Source organism: Mauremys mutica, chromosome 17 (assembly GCF_020497125.1).
Source record: "Mauremys mutica isolate MM-2020 ecotype Southern chromosome 17, ASM2049712v1, whole genome shotgun sequence".
Lineage (NCBI taxonomy): Eukaryota > Metazoa > Chordata > Testudines > Geoemydidae > Mauremys > Mauremys mutica.
Window position 1 is genome coordinate 19,848,917 of NC_059088.1, and position 19,553 is coordinate 19,868,469.

At 60.3% G+C, this 19,553-nt stretch overlaps 1 protein-coding gene across 3 annotated transcripts; it reads right to left on the reverse strand.

The window, feature by feature from the left end:
* Nucleotides 1–542: 542 nt before the first annotated feature.
* B4GALT3 (beta-1,4-galactosyltransferase 3) lies at nt 543–19,170 on the reverse strand. Of its 3 annotated transcripts, XM_044990776.1 has the most exons (8): nt 19,041–19,138; nt 16,106–16,214; nt 13,290–13,605; nt 8,699–8,934; nt 8,365–8,555; nt 3,664–3,786; nt 2,021–2,125; nt 543–1,923 (listed from the first exon to the last, which is right to left on the reverse strand). In XM_044990776.1, exons 3-8 carry the CDS (start codon nt 13,543–13,545, stop codon nt 1,257–1,259), a joined length of 1,578 nt encoding a protein of 525 aa, XP_044846711.1. In that variant the 5' UTR covers nt 13,546–13,605; nt 16,106–16,214; nt 19,041–19,138; the 3' UTR covers nt 543–1,256. The 3 variants fall into 3 exon arrangements, with proteins under 3 accessions (XP_044846711.1, XP_044846713.1, XP_044846712.1); XM_044990778.1 differs by lacking the exon at nt 16,106–16,214 and having other exon boundaries at nt 19,041–19,170; XM_044990777.1 differs by lacking the exons at nt 16,106–16,214; nt 19,041–19,138 and adding an exon at nt 15,954–16,095.
* Between the last annotated feature and the right edge of the window lie 383 nt (nt 19,171–19,553).

Consider the following 19,553-nt stretch of genomic DNA (forward strand, 5'->3'; position numbering starts at 1 on the left):
CTCCCTGCACAGTGCAGCCCACCTCCAGGAGTGCTTCCCCCCAGGGCCCCACCTTCCACCTGCAGAGGATTAACACAGCAGCAGCCCCTGTTGTTTGTAAATCCAGCACCGAAGGGATAACTGCTCCAGGGTGAAGGGTCAGAGTTGAGCCCTGCCTCCCCCAATCCCAGTGCCCCACTCAGCAGCCTGGCCAGAGCACACTGCAACACCCAGCAAATCCCAGGACTAAGGGCCTGCCAGCAGCTGAACAACACCCAGAGACACAGAGCAGTGGGTGCTACGAGCAGCCTGGGGCCCCACTGCAGTTCACCATTGGCCCAGGCAGACTGATCGGGGGGGGGGGGCTTTCTCCAGTACAACTTTCAGGGCACAGCAGGGACTAGGCCCCCCTCACTGCCAGTATGGGTCGGGGGGGGGGGTGCACATGAGCTTGCCCCACCTCCAGCACAGGGATTTTGGCTCAGCTTGTTCTGAGGAGCTCAGCAGGATGGGGGGGGGTGGGGGTGGGGCTTAAGGACTCAGCTCCCCGGGGGGAGGGGCAGGGCACCTGGGCTCAGGAAGAGCCTACTCCAGCTAGCACTTGAACACCCACCAGCACCAGGATTCTAGGGGCCCCGAGCCAGCTAATGCCCATGGCACCTGCTTCTCCCCTGCAGCAGGCCAGGACTGACTGCAGCTGTTCCCCTGCAGGACCTAGCCAGGGACCCACTGTAACCACATCCAGGGGTTAGGGCCCCATGGTGAAGATGCAGCAGATACCAGCACAACCAGTCTCATTCCTGGGGGCTTAGCCTCCTTGCTGGAAACCACCCCCTGCCTCCTGTGCTCCTAGGCTCTGCCCCCATCTACTGCCCCAGCACGATGGTTTCCTGGGCCCAGCCAGCAGCCATGGGCCAACCTTCTCTGCCTTACAGAGCAGCCGGGGGGACTCCAAGCCACAGCCTGTGCTGAGGCTGCACCAAAGGTGCCAACAGCGGGGGCAAGCTGGCTGGTGGGCCCGGGCCCACTGTGAACAGGCCCAAGCCCTATCAGACTTGGCTCACAGAGGGCTCACCCTGCAGACTTGTCCACTCCTGGCCTGGGCAGGAGCCCCTGGGTGCCAGGCCTCACAGCCCAGCCTGGCACATGGGAGCAGCACAGGGCCAGGGCCTCCAGACCAACGTGACCCCATGGGGTTTGTTCTGGGAAGGGCTCAGCTCACACAGCGAGTCTCTGGCTGCCCCGACCCCATTCCTGATGTCCAGGGCGCTCTCTGGTTAGCGGGTGCTCAGCGGGAAGGTCTGATTGTCCCATTGTGTCTGGGGGGCCTCGGGAGGCTGCCCTTGGGCCAGGGCCTGTGGGGCACTGCCTCCTGCATTCTCAGCCCCACCCAAATCCATTGCCCCGGCCTCCTGGCTGTGCTGCAATGTGACAGGGCTCCGCGGAGGGACGCCAGCACTCGGCTGGGGGCCCTGAGCAGCTCCACGCTGAGGCCCAGAGCTGTCCACAGCTCCCCCCTGGGCCTTCCTCTGGGTGCTGTCCCATGCAGCCCCTTCCCTGCCCCCCTGCTGGCCTGCGGCGGCTCCAGGCCCCTCGCTCTGTGTCCCGGGGGCTGTGGGCACTCCCCGGCCAGCATCCTGTCCAGACTTCTGGGGCAGGGGTGGGGGCTGCTCCCCCCCGTTTGCTGTGGCCCAGGGTAGCTTGGCAGGGTGTGTTTTGCGCAGCATCTCCTGCCTGAACTCATGGTTGGTCCCAGTCTTGTACTTGTGCCCCCCAAAGCCGGGCGCAGACCCCTTCCTGCTCTTCAGCGCCCGGGGGTCGGTCCCGATGTCAGCGGTGATGTTGGTGTACAGGGGATGCAGCTCCTTGGCCAGCAGCGTGTAGGAGAGCGAGTTCATGCCATCCTGCGTCCACATCCTCTGCGTCCGGATCAGCAGGTCAAACCTGCAGGGTGGGGAGGAGAGTCAGCGCCAGGGCTCTGCCCAGCCCAGCCCCCCCGTCAGCCTAGCAGCAGCGCAGGGCGGGGCCCCAGCACACTCACCGGTGTGGGTTCTCCTCGTTGCCCTGGTCGCCTTTGTGCTTCACCATCTTGTAGTGGCCGACCGATACGGGGGGGCGCGAGATCTTCATGCCAGCCAGACGCACCCTGGAGACACAGGAGCAGACGCGTCAGTGCGGCACCCAGCACAGGGGCTGCAGGATCCGCTGCCACGGCATGTGATGGGGGAGAGTTGCCATGGCGATGCTGCAGCAGGGCTCTGGGCTAGATCCCTACACCGGGGCCAGGGATCAGCTCCCCGGACAGCAGAGGGAGCTGAGTTCCAGCGGGTGCAGCACCGGCCAGGTTCTCTCCCCTTGGCACCCAGCGCAAGCCATGGGACAGCAGAGCACAGCCCCCAGGGACCATGGTGATGGGCACAGCCCGGGCTCAGGGCAGTCACTTCGTCCTCACCCCACCAGCTCTGCTACAGCTACCGACCCGCCTCCTTCCCGCTGCGCTGGACCTACCTGAGCATGGCTGGCAATGGCACTGGGAGAAATGAGCATGCAAAGAGTCCCGAGAGCCAGGAGTGGAGAGAAGAGAGAGCTGGTGAGAGGCAGCCAGGCCCATGGGGAGGGGGGCATGCCAGGGCCCGTGAGACACGGCCACGGCGGGGGGGGATGACCAGAGCCAAGGAGAGACAGTCACAGACCACAGGAGGGAGGGGGAGGGGGGCAGCACACCAGAGCCAATGAGACAGTCACAGATGGGGGTGGGGGAAGGGGTGCACCAGGGCAATGAGACACAGCCATGGACCACAGCGGGGCTGACAATGAGACCCAGAGCGCAGGAAGCGGGGGCAGGGCCAGAGGAGCCCAGCTTGTGAAGTGGGGGACCCCAGAGGGACCCGCTGCCCAAGCGCTGTCACCGGGCTCAGCCAGAGACGCTGCTGCCAGCTCCCTGGCCCAGGCCCGTGCCAGGGGTGACAGCTAGACCAGTGCCTGCCTAGGTCCCCGAGCGAGCGCCTCACCAGCCCGGCCTGGGCCTGCTCTCCCAGCCCTCGCAGTACACAGGCCCTGCCTGACAGCTGGGCCCGGCCCGCTGCCCAGGGCCAAGGGGGGGCGGGGAATGGCAGCAGAGACGCCTCCCACCCTGGGGAGCAGATCCTCAGGGAGACAGCGATGGGGGGCTGCACCCCAAGGCCAGGGGAGCAAGGCAGAGGCTCCACCTTGGCATGTCCCACTGAGCCAATGGGGCGGGTGCAATCACACCCCTCCCTCCTGCACAGGGGACTCGTGTGACTGATCCCAAAGGACAGCGTGTGTCACCAGCACCAGGCTGCTGATGCCAGACAGGCAGTGCCTGATGCCCGTCCCCTGGCCCAGTTACTCACCCCACAGCTTGTTAGCCCCCCCCCCCGAGACAGGAGCTGCACTAGCAGGGGGTGTGGGCCAAGGCCTGCTCCTTCTGACCCTAGGATTCCCTGGCCCCCAATGCTCCCTCCACAGCTCCTTCTCTTGTCAGCAGGGTCCCCGGGCGGCCAGCCATGCGTGCGCTGGGCCTGTGTCTGGGAAGGGGAGGAAGTGCCCACACCCCAGGCGAGCAGCGGGGTGGGGACGGATCTGCTAGTTACACACCCAGCACAGCGGGAGGGGTGAGAAGCAGGGCGCAGGTGCAGGGCAGGTGCTGGAGGCGACTCTCACCTGGTGGCGATGTCGTCGTCCTCCCCACCCCAGCCCCAGTACTCATTGGGGAAGCCGTTCATTTTCAGATACTGATTTGGGGTGAGCGCCGACACGCCGCCGAAGTACTGGGCATACGGGAGGCTGGAGGAGAGAAGAGGAGAGTGACTGAGATGGCTTGAGGAGGGATCCTGGTTCAGAGACTACCCCCAGCAGCCAGGCCCCAGGTGCCATGATTCCCTCGGGGAACCACCTCAGACCTCAGTCCCTGCTCTGGGCAGGCTGGCTGGGGCTTGGATACCAGGCAGTGAGGGCGTGTAGCTGCAATGATAAACCATGGTGCCACTGGCATAGCTGGTATTAACTGACAGATGCAACCAGGAGTGGACCAGTAGGGGGGCCCGGGGGCAGGATTCAGGGGCCCGGGCAGGGCAGCCCAGGAGTGGACCAGCAGGGGGCCGCAGGGGCAGGACTCAGGGGCCTGGGCAGCCCAGGAGTGGACCAGCGGGGGGCCGCAGGGGCAGGACTACTATGGAGGATTTGGAAGAGCCCTCTGAGGGAAGGGATCAGAAGGAGACCCCACTGACCAGAAGGCATGGGATGCATTGTCCTAAGGATGGGGGTTCCATGACCACCACTCCAAGAGGAGGAGATGGGTGGTGGTGATTGGGGACTCCCTCCTAAGGGGGATGGAGTCATCCATCTGCCGACCAGACTGGGAGCCTCGAGAAGTGTGCTGCTTGCCTGGAGCTAGAATCCAGGATGTGACGGAGTGTTTGCCGAGACTGATCAAGACCTCGGACCGCTACCCCTTCCTACTTCTCCACATGGGCACCACTGATACTGCCAAGAATGCCCTTCAGGGGGTAACTGCTGACTACATGGCTCTGGGAAGAAGGATAAAGGAGTTTGAGGTGCAAGTCGTGTTCTTGTCCATTCTCCCCGTCAAAGAAAAAGGCCCAGGTAGGGACTGTCGAATTGTGGAGGTGAATGCGTGGTTACGCAGGTGGTGTCAGAGAGAGGGCTTTGGATTCTTTGACCATGGGATGATGTTCTAGGAACGATTGCTAGGAAGAGATGGGATCCACCTAACAAAGAGAGGGAAGAGCATCTTCGCAGGCAGGTTTGCTAGCCTAGGGCTTTAAACTAGGTTTGCCAGGGGTTGGTGACCTAAGCCCGGAGGTAAGTAGGGAGTTGGATACCAGGAGGAAACACAAGGAGGAGGGTACAAGATAGGAAGACTCCTGATTCATACTGAGAAAGTAGGGCAATTGACTAGTTATCTCAGGTGCATGTACACGAATGCAAGAAGCCTGGGAAACAAGCAGGAAGAATTGAAGTCCTGGCACAATCAAGGAACTATGACGTGATTGGAATAACAAAAACTTGGAGGGGCAGTTCACATGACTGGAGCACTGTCATGGATGTGTATTAACTGCTCAGGAAGGACAGGTGTGGGAGGAAAGGTGGAGGAGTTGCATTGTATGTAAGAGAGTGGTATGATTGCTCCGAGCTCCAGTATGAAACTGGAGAAAAGCCTGTTGAGAGTCTCTGGGTTAAGTTTAGAGGCGAGAGCAACAAGGGTGATGACGTGGTGGGCATGTGCTATAGACCACCAGATCAGAAGGATGAGGTGGACGAGGCTTTCTTCGGACAACTAACTGAAGTTTTCAGATCACAGGCCCTGATTCTAATGGGGGACTTCAGTCACCCTGACATCTCCTGGGAGAGCAATACAGCAGTGCACAGACAATCCAGGAAGTTTTTGGAGAGTGCTGGGGACAACTTCCTAGTACAAGTGCTAGAGGAACCAATTAGGGGCCGTGCTCCTCTTGACCTGCTGCTCACAAATGGAAGAACTGGTAGGGGAAGTAGAAATAGGTGGCAACCTGGGCAGCAATGACCATGAGATGGTTGAGTTCAGAATCCTGACAAAAGGAAGTAAGGAAAGCAGCAAAATATGGACCTTGGAGTTCAGAAAAGCAGACTTAGACTCCCTTAGGGAACTGATGGGCAGGATCCCCAGGGAGGCTAATATGAGGGTGCAAGTGGTCCAGAAGAGCTGGCTGTATTTTAAAGAAGCCTTATTGAGGGTGTGATGAAATGGGAATGTTCTTAATGGGTTCTTTGAATACTGAGTGGGGAGTATTGACCTGGGAAGGTTGCAGGGGAGTTTTGCTGGGACGATCTGCATTGGGGATGGGAGACTTTCCTTGAGGACCGATACCTGAGCATGTAACATGAGAACCCAGGAGGGGGTTGGAGGCCTGGTGACACCTCTGCCCGGGAAACTGGACAAAGGGTGGGGGAGGAGCCGGTGGGAGGCTGAGGGAGATTCAGTTTGGAGCTGGCCAGGAAAATAGAGGGGAGCCCAGATGGGGCTTTAGCCTCCCAACGAGGCTCTGGCCTCCCTGCCCACCCCCCCCCACCCCCACCCCAGGGACCTAACTGAGGGGTCCTGTTGTCTGTACCTGCAAGACCTGTCTTGGACTGTGTTCCTGTCGTCTAAATAAACCTTCTGTTTGGCTGGCTGGCTGAGTCATGGTGAATCGCAGGAAGCCGGGGGTGCAGGGCCTTGTGTCCCCCCACACTCCGTGACAGAGGGCACAGGAACAAACCATCTCGATGTGCAGAAAGAATAGTAAATATGGCAGGCGACCAACTTGGCTTAACAGTGAAATCTTTGGTGAGCTTAAACTCAAAAAGGAGGCTTAGAAGTGGAAATTTGGACAGATGACTAGGGAGGAGTATAAAAATATTGCTAGAGCATGCAGGCGTGTAATCAGGAAGGCAAAGCACAACTGGTGTTGCAGCTAGCAAGGGATGCGAAGGGTAGTAAGAAGGGTTTCTACAAGTATGTTAGCAACAAGGTGGTCAGGGAAAGTGTGGGACCCTTACTGAATGGGGGAGGCAACATAGAGACAGGTGATGTGGAAAAATCTGAAGTACTCAATGCTTTTTTTTGCCTTGGTCTTCACAGACAAGGTCAGCTCCCAGACTGCTGCACTGGGCATCACAGTATGGGGAGGTGGTGACCAGCCCTCAGTGGTGAAAGAACAGGTTAAGGACTATTTAGAAAAGCTGGACATGCACAAGTCCATGGGTCCGGATCTAATGCATCCGAGGGTGCTGAGGGAGTTGGCTGATGTGATTGAAGAGCCACTGGCAATTATCTCTGAAAATTCGTGGCAATCGGGGGAGGTCCTGGATGATTGGAAAAAGGCAAAATCATGGTCCTCAAGGAATCCATTTTGAAGCCCTTGGAGGAGAGGAAGGTGATCAGGAACAGTCAACATGGATTCACCAAGGGCAAGTCGTGCCTGACCAACCTGACTGTCTTCTATGATGAGATAACCGGCTCTGTGGATGAGGGGAAAGCAGTGGATGTGATATATCTTGACTTTAGCAAAGCTTTTGATACAGTCTCCCACAGTATTCTTGCCAGCAAGTTAAAGTAGTATGGATTGGATGAATGGACTATAAGGTGGATAGAAAGCTGGCTCGATTGTTGGGTTCAACGCGTAGTGATCAACCGCTCCATGTCTAGTTGGCAGCCGGTATCAAGCGGAGTGCCCCAAGGGTCGGTCCTGGGGCCGGTTTTGTTCAACTTCTTTATTAATGATCTGGAGGATGGGATGGATTGCACCCTCAAATTCGTGGATGACACTAAGCTGGGAGAGGTAGATACGCTGGAGGATCGGGATAGGATCCAGAGTGACCTAGACAAATTGGAGGATTGGGCCAAAAGAAATCTAATGAGGTTCAAGAAGGACAAGTGCAGAGTCCTGCACTTAGGAAGGAAGAATCCCATGCACTGCTACAGGCTGGGGACTGACTGGCTATGCAGCAGTTCTGCAGAAAAGGACCTGGGGATTGCAGTGGACGAGAAGCTGGATATGAGTCAGCAGTGTGCCCTTGTTGCCAAGAAGGCCAACAACATATTGGGCTGTATTTGTAGGAGCTTTGCCAGCAGATCAAAGGAAGTGATTATTCCCCTCTATTTGGCACTGGTGAGGCCACACCTGGAGTATTGTGTCCAGTTTTGGTCCCCCCCCCCACTACAGAAAGGATATGGACAAATTGGAGAGGGCATCGAAAATGATCAGGGGGCTGGGACATGTGACTTACGAGGAGAGGCTGAGGGAACTGGGATTGTTTAGTCTGCAGAAGAGTGAGGGGGGATTTGATAGCAGCCTTCAACTACCTGAAGGGGTTCCAAAGAGGATGGAGCTCAGCTGTTCTCAGTGGTACCTGATGACAGAACAAGGAGTGATGGTCTCAAGTTGCAGTGGGGGAGGTCTAGGTTGGATATTAGGAAAAACTTTTTCACTAGGAGGGTGGTGAAGCACTGGAATGGGTTACCTAGGGAGGTGGTGGAATCTCCATCCTTAGAGGTTTTTAAGGTCAGGCTTGACAAAGCCCTGGCTGGGATGATTTAGTTGGTGTTGGTCTTGCTTTGAGCAGGGGGTTGGACTAGATACCTCCTGAGGTCCCTTCCAACCCTGAGATTCTATGATTCTATGACTCAGGGGCAGGGCAAGGGGACCCAGGAATGTAACAGCAGGGGCTGCGGGGGCAGGACTGAGAAGCACCTGCCCCATGCTGAGCCGTGACAGCTGTTTTCAGTCAGATTCACACAGATTCTGTGCCATGGCGCCCAGTGACGAGCAGACAGCTGCAGTGGCGGGAGGCCGTGTGGGAGGGTGGCATGTGGCAGCTCACCTGTAACCGAACTTGTTCATGGCAATGGAGACGTGCTTGGGGCTCCAGGGGTCGCAGGTGTACAGGTTGTGGTCGTTCTCGGGGATGAGGTCGACATCGTGCAGGAAGAGGCAGTCCCACTCCTCGTCCCTCAGAGCCTCTTTCACTCCCACGTTCAGCAGCTTGGCCCGGTTGAAGGTGGAGTTCCCAGCCTGGAGTGGGGCAGCGCAAGGAGGTCAGACAGGCCCGGACAGACAGGAGCCCAGTCAGGTCTTTGAGGCCCCAACTCCACCCTGGGCCAGTGGGGATCCCCAGTACAGCGCCCCCTGCCTGGCGGCGGCGAGCGCAGACCCACCTGGTGGATGACATAGATGCCGTACTGCAGCTGCTGGCGCTGCAGAAAGGGGTGCAGGTAGTAGAGCAGGTGGCGCAGGTGTGTCTCCCGGTTACGATGGGGGATGATCACGGCCGTACGGGAGCGGGGCTCGCAGGTCACGGGCCGGTATCTGCCCCCTTCCCTCACCGCCGGGTTCTTCTCCGCGATCTGCTTCAGCGTCGGCACCTGACTGAAGCTCACTGTCAAGGGGCCAACTGCAGGGGCAAGAGCATTGCTGGCATCAGCAGAGACACACCCACAGCCCATCACACTGGCCATGGGGCCACAGCTCCAGAGCCCACCCAGCTGAGGCCACCACATCCCAGCCCCAGTGCCGCCACTCCCACCCCCACCCCCAGGCCACACACCCAGAGAGGCATCAGCACCAGCATCCCCATCCATACACACTACACGGCCCCTCTGTACTGGTATCCCTGTCTCGCCCCCAGCCAGCCTTGGCCACTCAGACCCCTCAGCTCTCACGGCTGCCACCTCAAACGTTTCCTCCCCACTCAGCCATTGCTAAGGCAGCCCGCACATGCTCTCAAGGACAGGAGTGCCCCTCCTCCTCCACACGCAGCAGGCACAGGCGTGGGGAGTCGGCCAGCTGGCTGCCCAAGCCAACCCTGTCAGTCGGGCTCAGGCAGACAGGTGAAGCCCGAGGGAGCCTGGCACCACATGGGGGCGGAACAAGGCTCTGGAAAGTGACTGGCTGCCGTGAGCACAACTGTCCTTTAGGCTCAGCCTTCACTGGCCAGCCAGGCCATAGGCCTGAACAGCCAGCTCTGCCCTCCCGGGGCCGGCCTGCACTCCGGCCAGGGCATCTGGGGTGCAGCTAAGCTCCATGATGGCTCCCTCCAACAGCAGCTGTGTGGGGACAGGAGTCCGCGATTTCTCCAGTCCTCACGTCTCTGTGCCCTGAGTCAGCGCTGCAGGGGGGTCGTTCACACCAAGGGGAGCCCAGTCTGGCAGGCGGGGCTGAGAGCAGGGGACTGCACAGGATTCAGAGTCCCTCCCGCTCCCACGGACCCAAAGCTCCATGCCGCCACCTCTGGGGAGGAGGACAGTGTCCGGGCGGGGCAGAGCTCCTGCCCGAACAAGGTATTGTCAGGTGGGACAGACAGCGGGACAAGCAGCCTGGGCCTCCATCTGCTCCCTGCAGATGGGCAGCTCCCCAGCTGGCAGCGTCGCTCGGTTCTCAGAGCAGCGGGTAGGACTGGAACGCAGGCCTGGGCCTCTCCCACTAGGTGCCCTGCTCCCTGGATGGGTCTGATGCACTGCAGCCCTGAACAGATCCCCACTGACATGCAGCCCCCTGCTTGAGCCTGACCTGGCCACTACAAGCCTGCTTCCCCATGCGGGGTCTGCCCCAGGGTTGCTGTTATGGGTGCTTGGGCGTGTCTAGGTGAGTACACACCAGCTGCACAGCCGGACTTCCCATTGCAGAGCAATGCAGGGCCTCCCGGCGGCACAGCAGCCTCATTAGCCCAGCCCCGCCGCTGCTCCTGCAGCGAGCTCGGCAGGGCATCGCGTGGCGCTGGAACTGGGCTCACAGCAAGTCCAGGCTACACGGCAGCTGCCCCCAAGGGCCACCAGCCCCTTGTCTCCCTCAGCGCTGCTGGCAGTGGGAGCTGGAGCCCCACTGGGGCAGAGGCGCGTTCTAGTCCTTTCACCAGTGGGCTGGTCTGAGCACTCTTGGGCACTAGCCTGAAGGTGTATCTGATGCAGCAGGCTCCAGAGACTTCTTGCTCCTCCAAACACAGACTGTGTCCTGGCAAGTCATGGATCCCAGCCTGTAGCGAGTCCCACACTGCCTGCGAGCTGAGTACCAGGTGTGCAGAAACGGGCAGGCTGATCGACCTACCCAGGACGCAATGGGTACAGAATCGCCACCCGTCAGTGGCCAAGTTCTGCTCCATCCCTAGGTTTTTAGAGCACCCACATCACCATTTGAAGGGGGCAACGCCGCCTGGGCTATCTCCACCGGGCAACAGCACAGCCACACACGAGCTTTTACAACAGAAAACTGTAGTCGAATGAAAGTTAAGGCAAAACAATCTCAAGTGAGCTGGTGTGCGCCACCAGGCTCAGGCTGGCCCGTGCTTCCTTCCCCTGGGACTGGCGCAAGGTTCCCTCCCTGACCCACCTCTGATGGGAGACAGTCAAGGACTCCACAGCTCTCTCCATGTTTAAATATGCAAGTGCTCGGAGACAGGAGCCGACTGCCCGGCAGCTCTGTGGTGCATGGGGTCACACTGCTGGGGGCGCCAGAGGCAAACCTCAACCACATGAGCAAGAGGGCGTCTCTGCTGCCCTTCCCAGACACTCGGCCCACAGCAAGACGGAGCTATGAGAGATGGCAGAAGCAGCCCCCTGGAGGGCAGGAGCCTTGTCTAACATGTAACCAATAAGCCTTCTGGAGACATGACACAGGCCATTCCCCCTGCCCGGCCCTGTCCTGCCCTACAAGGGTGCTACCCACCTCCCCCCGCCTTGCCTCTGGGGTGCTCGCTCCCCACCATAGCTTGTCCTGCACCCACTGATGGGGGAGGGGAAATACCCTGCTCGTTATTCCTGCTGGAAAACCACAGACTTGACTGAAAGCCAGTTTGGCTCGTGTATGACAAATGGTGCTACAGAAAGGCTGAGTGAACCTCATTCCACCGGCCCTCAAGGCTCCACGCCTGCGCCCCACCAATCTCCCCCGTGCCGGGCTCCACGCCTGCGCCCCACCGATCTCCCCCGGTGCCGGGCTCCACGCCTGCGCCCCACCGATCTCCCCCGGTGCCGGGCTCCACGCCTGCGCCCCACCGATCGCCCCCGGTGCCGGGCTCCACGCCTGCGCCCCACCGATCGCCCCCGGTGCCGGGCTCCACGCCTGCGCCCCACCGATCTCCCCCGGTGCCAGGCTCCACGCCTGCGCCCCACCGATCTCCCCCGTGCCGGGCTCCACGCCTGCGCCCCACCGATCTCCCCGGTGCCGGGCTCCACGCCTGCGCCCCACCGATCTCCCCCGCGCCTCGCTCCACGCCTGCGCCCCACCGATCTCCCCGGTGCCGGGCTCCACGCCTGCGCCCCACCGATCTCCCCCGGTGCCGGGCTCCACGCCTGCGCCCCACCGAACGCCCCCGGTGCCGGGCTCCACGCCTGCGCCCCACCGATCTCCCCCGCGCCGGGCTCCACGCCTGCGCCCCACCGATCTCCCCCGCGCCGGGCTCCACGCCTGCGCCCCACCGATCTCCCCGGTGCCGGGCTCCGCGCCTGCGCCCCACCGATCTCCCCCGGGCCGGGCTCCACGCCTGCGCCCCACCGATCTCCCCCGCGCCGGGCTCCACGCCTGCGCCCCACCGATCTCCCCCCGCGCCGGGCTACACTCCTGCGCCCCACCTCTCCCCCCCCGCGCCGGGCTCCACGCCTGCGCCCCACCGATCCCCCCCCGCGCCGGGCTCCACGCCTGCGCCCCACCGATCCCCCCCCCCCCGGGCTCCACGCCTGCGCCCCAACGATCTCCCCCCGCGCCGGGCTCCACGCCTGCGCCCCACCGATCTCCCCCGTGCCGGGCTCCACGCCTGCGCCCCACCGATCTCCCCCGGTGCCGGGCTCCGCGCCTGCGCCCCACCGATCTCCCCCGTGCCGGGCTCCACGCCTGCGCCCCACCGATCTCCCCCGTGCCGGGCTCCACGCCTGCGCCCCACCGATCTCCCCCGCGCCGGGCTCCACGCCTGCGCCCCACCGATCTCCCCCGCGCCGGGCTCCACGCCTGCGCCCCACCGATCTCCCCCGCGCCGGGCTCCATGCCTGCGCCCCACCCTGCCCCCCCCCCCTCCCCCGCCGGGCTCCACGCCTGCGCCCCACCAATCTCCCCCCGCGCCGGGCTCCACGCCTGCGCCCCACCGATCTCCCCCCGCGCCAGGCTCCACGCCTGCGCCCCACCGATCTCCCCCCGCGCCTTGCTCCACGCCTGCGCCCCCCCGATCTCCCCCCGCGCCGGGCTCCACGCCTGTGCCCCCCCGATCCCCCCCGCGCCTCGCTCCACGCCTGCGCCCCACCGATCTCCCCCCGCGCCGGGCTCCACGCCTGCGCCCCACCGATCTCCCCCCGCGCCGGGCTCCACGCCGGCGCCCCCCCAATCCCCCCCGCGCCGGGCTCCATGCCTGCGCCCCACCGATCTCCCCCGCCTCCCCCGCCGGGCTCCACGCCTGCGCCCCACCGATCCCCCCCCGCCTCCCCCGCCGGGCTCCACGCCTGCGCCCCACCGATCTCCCCCCGCGCCGGGCTCCACGCCTGCGCCCCACCGATCTCCCCCCGCGCCGGGCTCCACGCCTCCCCCGCCGGGCTCCACGCCTGCGCCCCACTGATCCCTCCGCTCCCCCTGCCGGGCTCCACGCCTGCGCCCCACCAATCTCCCCCCGCGCCGGGCTCCACGCCTGCGCCCCACCGATCTCCCCCCGCGCCAGGCTCCACGCCTGCGCCCCACCGATCTCCCACAGGACTCCTTGCCTGTGGCCCCCTGATCCCCTACCACCCTGCAGGGTTCCCATTCTGGCCCCACGCCCAGTGCACAACTTACTGAGGTAGGGCGAGCGCTCAGGGCAGTAGGGCAGGGACCCGGTGGGGCTGCCACCTGGAGGCAGCCGGGGCAGGAGGCGACTCAGGTTGGTGTACACGTCCCGGGTGCGGGAGTAGTCGAAGACGGGGTTTGAGTCACGCCCGAAGATGGAGGTCAGGTTCCGGAAGCCGCCGAAGGAGAAGTACACCATGAAGGCAAACTGGAAGCCAATGAGCAGGGCCAAGGTGCAGGGCCGGTCCAGGAGTCTCCGGATCATGATGCCAGGAGGGAGCTCTCCTCCCCCACAAGCAGTGCCAGGTGGTGTCTCTAGCTGGTGCTGTCGAGAGACAGACATCCACACATTAACTGGGTGAGGGGCCCCGGGCAGCAGCATGCAGCCCCCCAACTCCTCCAGCCTCATCCCCCACACAGGGTGCGAGTCTCTACTGGAGACTCCCTTCAGCGCCGGGGCCTCACCTCCTCCACCCAGCAGAGCTGGCCGGCCGCAGGGAACAGGCTGGCAAAGAACTATAAGGACTCTGGTTTAGCTCGGCAAATCAGCTTGTGACATGAACATGCCCAAGTCTCCCCCCACCCCCTGCAGTGGGCGGGCAGTACAACCTGCTCCCTTCCCTTCCCAGCCAAGCCGCAAGCTGGCAAATGCCATTAAGTGAAGAATTACAGGTCCTGGTGGAGTCTCGATCTCCTGCCAAAGCGCTCTGCGAACTCTCGCTGGCATTGGGATAGCGCCTGTCAGCCTGAGGGATACCCAAAATCTGCTCCTCACCCCCACCCCCGGGGAGATGCAGCCACCTCTGGAGTGAAGAGCAGCAGAATTTTAGAGGAAGGCGTGAAGCATCCTGTGTCCACTCAGAGCTGCAGGGAGAGTGGAGGGAAGTGCAACAGAAATGCCTGCATCTGGGTCTGGCCAGGGACAGACTAGTGAGACGTGCCACTGGATTAGCAAAGGCCTTTGGGGCCCCTGCAGCTGTGTCCTCTAGCACCAGGCTGGGGCACAGAATCAGTCACTCCCACCTCAGTGGAGCAGCGTCACGGCTTGCAAGGAACAGCTCTGCGTTGGAGGCGACAGACTGGCTGATCCATCCCTCTCCTCACGGGAACTGCACCCCCTGCATTCACCTCCCCTGTCTGCACCGTGGCATCTTCCTTCCCCAGGTCTGCACTGACACCTACTGCCCTGCAGCACAGCACAGCTGACACTGTCTTGGCTCCACCTCTGCTCACATCCTCCAGGCCTTTCTCCGCTCTGACTCTGCGCTGGGACCATGGCCTGGCTCCAGCTCCTGCCTGCTTTGCCAGTATTTAGAGGAAACAGCCCCATCTCCCCAGATTCACACACTTCCATCAGAACCCCGTCCAGCCATGTTCCTTCTCAGCACCCGAGGGGCTGGGATCAGCCAGCCCCACACCCTCCCCGCCTGGCTCTGCCTCTCTAGCGCCACTCGTCTGCCCCGTCAGTGTCTCCAGGCTCTGGGCACAAGAGCCTTCTCTGGGACTCCTCCTGTCTACCCCACCCCAGCTCTAAGCAGAGCATTCACACCCGCACCCAAGTCTGGCCTTCTCCACTGCTGCCAGAAGTGGCCCCTGCTGAGCCCCTGGAGGAGCCGCAGATTCCAAAAGGCCAGAAGGGATTAGTGCCATCACAGAAATGTCGGGCTGGAAGGGACTTCGGGAGGGCATCTAGTCCAGCCCCCTGCACCTGAGGCAGGAACAAGTAACCTTAGACCATCCCTGACAGGGGTTTGTAAAACCCGTTTTTAAAAACATCCAGGATTCTGCAACCTCCCTTGGAACTCGCTTCCAGAGCTGAACTCCCCTGAGCGTTGAAGTTTTTCCTAATATCTAACTGGAATCTCCCTTGCTGCAGATTAAGCCCATTACGTCTTGTCCTGCCTTTAGGGACCATGGAGAATGATCAGTGTCTTCCTTTTAACAGCTACTAACATATCTGAAGACTCATCAGGTCCCCCCTCAATCTTCTTTTCTCAAGACTAAACATACGCAGTTACTTTAACCTTTTCTCATGGATCAGGTTTTCTAAACCTTCTATAATTTTTGTTCCTCTCCTCTGGACTCTCATTTAGTCTGACCTCCAGTATCACACAGGCCAGAGAACTTCCCCCAAAATATTTACTTTGACCTACAGCAGACCTAGAAAAACATCCCATCTTGATTTTAAAATGGTCAATGATGGAAAATCCACCACGACCAATGGTCAAATTACCCTCACTTAAAATTTCAGGCCTTATTACCAGTCTGGATTTGTCTAGCTTCAACTTCCAGCCATCGGAGCATGTTAGACCTTTCTCTGCTAGACTGAAGAGCCCATTACCAAATGTTTGTTCCCCATGTAAGTACTTACAGACTGTGATCAACTCACTCCTTAACCTTCTCTTTGTTAAACTAACTAGATTGAGCACCTTGAGCAGACCACTTAGAGGCATGTTTTCTAATCCTTTCTTCATTCTCTTGGCTCTTTTCTGAACTCTATAATTTATCAACATTCTGGACACAAAACTGGATGCAGTATTTCACAAGAGGTCGCACCTGTGCCAAATACAGAGGTAAAATAACCTCTCTATTGCTACTCTATATTCCTGTTTCTATGACCAATGCATGGGACACATTAGCCACTTTGGCTGCAGCACTGCACAGGGAACTCACGTTCAGCTGATTATCCACCACAACCCCCAAATGTTTTTCAGCATCAGTGCTTCTCAGGATGGAGTCCCGCACCCTGTAAGGACAACCTAGGAGGGGGCTGGGTGCAAAATGAAGAGAAGGGAGTTTCCATTTAGGAGGTCTGCTGGCCTTGCCTTTGCCCTCACTCCGTCACATCACTGATCTGCTCCCCCTAAGGAGATCTTCTGTCTCTGCATCGACCTGGAAACGTGCCGGTGTGATGTCCGATCCTGAGTGGCGGTGCTGCAGGAGACAGCACACAGCGGGTCAGGCCCATTGGCATATTGGTGGCAAGGGAAGGGGAGGTGGGAACCCAGGAGATTGCTGGGGAGAAGAGGGCTCAGCTCTTAGTAGGAGCACTGCTCCTCCCTCCCGCTATGATTTCTACATCTCTCCTTCCAGAGCAGACCCCCCCTGGGCTGAGGACATGGGCTCTCCTCACAAACTGCTGCTTTCAATTCAAATCAGATTGTGTTTCTAGCACTTCTGGCTAGAAAGAAAAGCTCATGAGGCTGCCATCTCCCAGCAAGAGCAAAGGGAGCTGCCACCGTCCCCCTCTACGGAGTTGTGAATTCTGAGGCCTTATCAGCTCAATTGAGGGTCGATGCTTTTAGTTTTCGCACCAATTTCCATCCCAGAAAGATCCAGCGGGCAGGCTTCTCCCACGCAGCGTCTTTGCTCCCCTCTTAAAGAGCAGACAAACACTTTGTCCTTAATCTAAAACAAGTCCTTTTTCCAAAGCAAGAGTCTCTGGCAATGCTCAGCATATCTCCCCTCCGCATGGAGCTGAACACAAAGGCTACCTGTCTCTGCAGACAAACGCCTGAGGTTTAAATTATAGTACCCAGAAAGCAAACACGCCACAGGGCATCGAGGGGGGAGGTGTGGGATAACTGAGGGATTTGCTACTGTTTTCAGAGAGCCGGGTAAAAATATTTATAGACTCAGTCAAAGAATGCTGCTGCATGCATGCAATGCAGTTTAGAGAATTTGAGAGCTCTCAATAAAACGTGGCCCAGCAGCAGCAAACGTGGGTTCAGTTTCACTGTTAATCAATATGTCTGAACAACGAATATTCTCGCAGATTCAAATTTAGCCCAGCTAAGCAGGAAAAACACAAAACCCAACATCTCTCCCGCAGATGTGCCAGACCACAGAGAAGACTCGTTGCATGATTCCACTTTGCCCTGGTCAGTAGGATCCCGGGATTCAAATAGCTGCTGGGTCAACTGGGGACCCTGCTGCTGGAACATCAGACCCCTGCAGAGTTCTCCCACTCGGAACATGGGGGAGCCAAGGCAACCCCCTGCCGTTAAGGAGTCAGATGTGTTATAATTTCACCTTCAAAGCATTAATCATTCTCCACGTCCCCCTGCCCGATAGCTAAGTATTATCCCCATTTCACAGACAGGGAAACTAAGGCACAGAGTGGGGAAGAAACTTGACTGGAGTCATGCAGCGAGTCAGTGGGAGAGCCAGGATTCTCTCTCCTAAAGGATACTAATGATCAACAGCTGCCCGAGGCCCCAGTCAGGGGCTGAACAGCCGTGTACGGAGACACAGCTATCACAGTCTGGGCACAGCTAGGACTCACAATGCTCCTGACCTCTGGGCCTCATGCTCAGGCTGCAGCCCACACCTCACTTGGCACAAATGAAGGAGACCTGCTGCAATCGATTCTCTCACCACAGATAAGCAGAGAGCAGCATTTCACTGATGGGGCCAGCGTAACAAGGCAGACATGGTGCAAAGCTGCCCAGGTTCGAGGGCATGGCGCACTGCTGGCTTTATAGAGTCCATGGCAAAAGGCTGCGGGTGTTGGAAAGCGAAGGCACTGAAATCTATTCCATTAATGCTTAATGCAGCCCCCGCACCAGCCCTGCCAAATCAATGCTTCTAACATCCTCCCCGTCTTCTCTGCTGCACAATGCCAGCCACCCTCACCCACAGCCCACCACAAGGCACAGGATCTGAGTGCAACTGGAACCAGTGGACAGCTCCATCCACGGACACACCCTAGAGCCGTGACCTGTGTGCAAATACAACGCGCCTTCAGTACCCACAGTTCCAGCTGAAGATTTCAAAGATGCCCAAGGAAATCTGAAGCCCAGCCCCAGTGAAAGCCAGTGTTTGCCAGGGGCACTTTAGAAATAAAAGCCATGTCACAAATTAACATGACATGAAATTCCGTGCATGCCACCCTTGCCCTTCCTTGGAGTCTGTTCTAGGGACAGGAGAAGGGGCAGTGCTCCCAGCCGTCTCTGATGGGCATTCGGCCCTCCAGTTCCTTAAAGCCCTTCTCTTTTCCTGGTTCATGGCCCTTCTCATGGCCCTTCTCTTTTCCTGGTTCATTCCTCTTCCTGTTACTGGGGGGTGGGAACATTAATATTATTAAGAGAGCAGACCTGGAGTTCCTTCTCTAAGCGCTCAGGTGACACTGGGCACCTGGCACAGAGATAAGACTGGCTGCTCTGGCAGCATTCCATGTGCTCAGGAGAGTCCATTAGCCAGGAGGCAAAAATGCACCCCGTGCACGGAGAAATGTGTTAGGCCAAAACCGGTCCCACAGGTAATTGCATGAGCTGCCGTATCATATCGGACTTTGAGTGCTTGGCATTTGGCATCTTGCCTCCAGTGGAAAACAGCCCTGTCCCCGTAATGCAAGGAGGGCCCAATCCTGCAGGGCGCCACACGGGGGATTCCTTCCGCGCTGCCATGGCAAAGAGCGGGGGTCCTGAAGAGACCAGTCACTCCCATCCCTGCAGGTGCCACTGCAGACAGGAGAGCACTTCTCAGAGATCCAGGCTCCTCCTAGCTCCTGCTGAGTGCGTCCGCCTCAGATCCAGCAGCGGGGAGTTCCGCAGGGCACCCGAGCGCCTGACACGCTGCCGGGGCTGGGCGGCTTGCACGGGACCCCGCAGCACCCGACCCCGCAGCCCGCCACCCCAAGCAGCCCACTCCGGGCCCGGTCCGGCCGGACACGCCACGGGCACCCCCGGGGCTGGGCCAAGCGCGCCGGCCCCGCCCTGACAGACGCTCCCCACCCGCCTCCGGCCGCCCGCAACGCACCTGCGCCCCGCGCGCTGCGTCCCGGGGGCGGCGGGTCCCTCAGCACCGCCCAGCAGCCAGGGACACCGCCGCCGCCGCCGCCGCCATCTTGGGAAAGGTGCGCTGGGGCAGGGGGGCGGGGTCAGCGGTGACGTAACGGTGGGGCGGGGCCTCGGACGTTCCACCCCTTAAAGGGCCCCTCCCCGGGTAACCGGCAGGACGGGGCGTGGAGCGCGAGGCGGGAGCTGTTCTCCAGAGCTCCCAATGCCCCCCCCCCGACTCACCCTCGCCCCAACCCCCCTCCCCCGTAACCCCCTCGTCCCACCCCCCAGCGCCCTAATGCCCTTCCCCCCCTCGCCCCAACTCCCCAGTGCCCTAATGCCCTCCCCCAGACTCACCCTCGCCCCAACTCCCCTGTGCCCTAATGCCCTTCCCCCCAGAGCCCCCCTCGCCCCAACTCCCCAGTGCCCTCATGCCCTCCCCCCGAGCCTCCCTCGCCCCAACCCCCCTCCCCCGGGGCCCCCTTGTCCCAAC

Bases quoted from the DNA above. Each gene is read 5' to 3' on its own strand.
- B4GALT3 (XM_044990778.1), bottom strand. From the start codon at position 13,545: ATGATCCGGAGACTCCTGGACCGGCCCTGCACCTTGGCCCTGCTCATT. The intron at 8,556-8,698 runs GTGGGTCTGCGC...GCCCCACTCCAG, and splicing joins GCATCTATGTCATCCACCAG to GCTGGGAACTCCACCTTCAA. The intron at 2,126-3,663 runs GTGAGAGTCGCC...CTGTGTCTCCAG, and splicing joins GACGACGACATCGCCACCAG to GGTGCGTCTGGCTGGCATGA.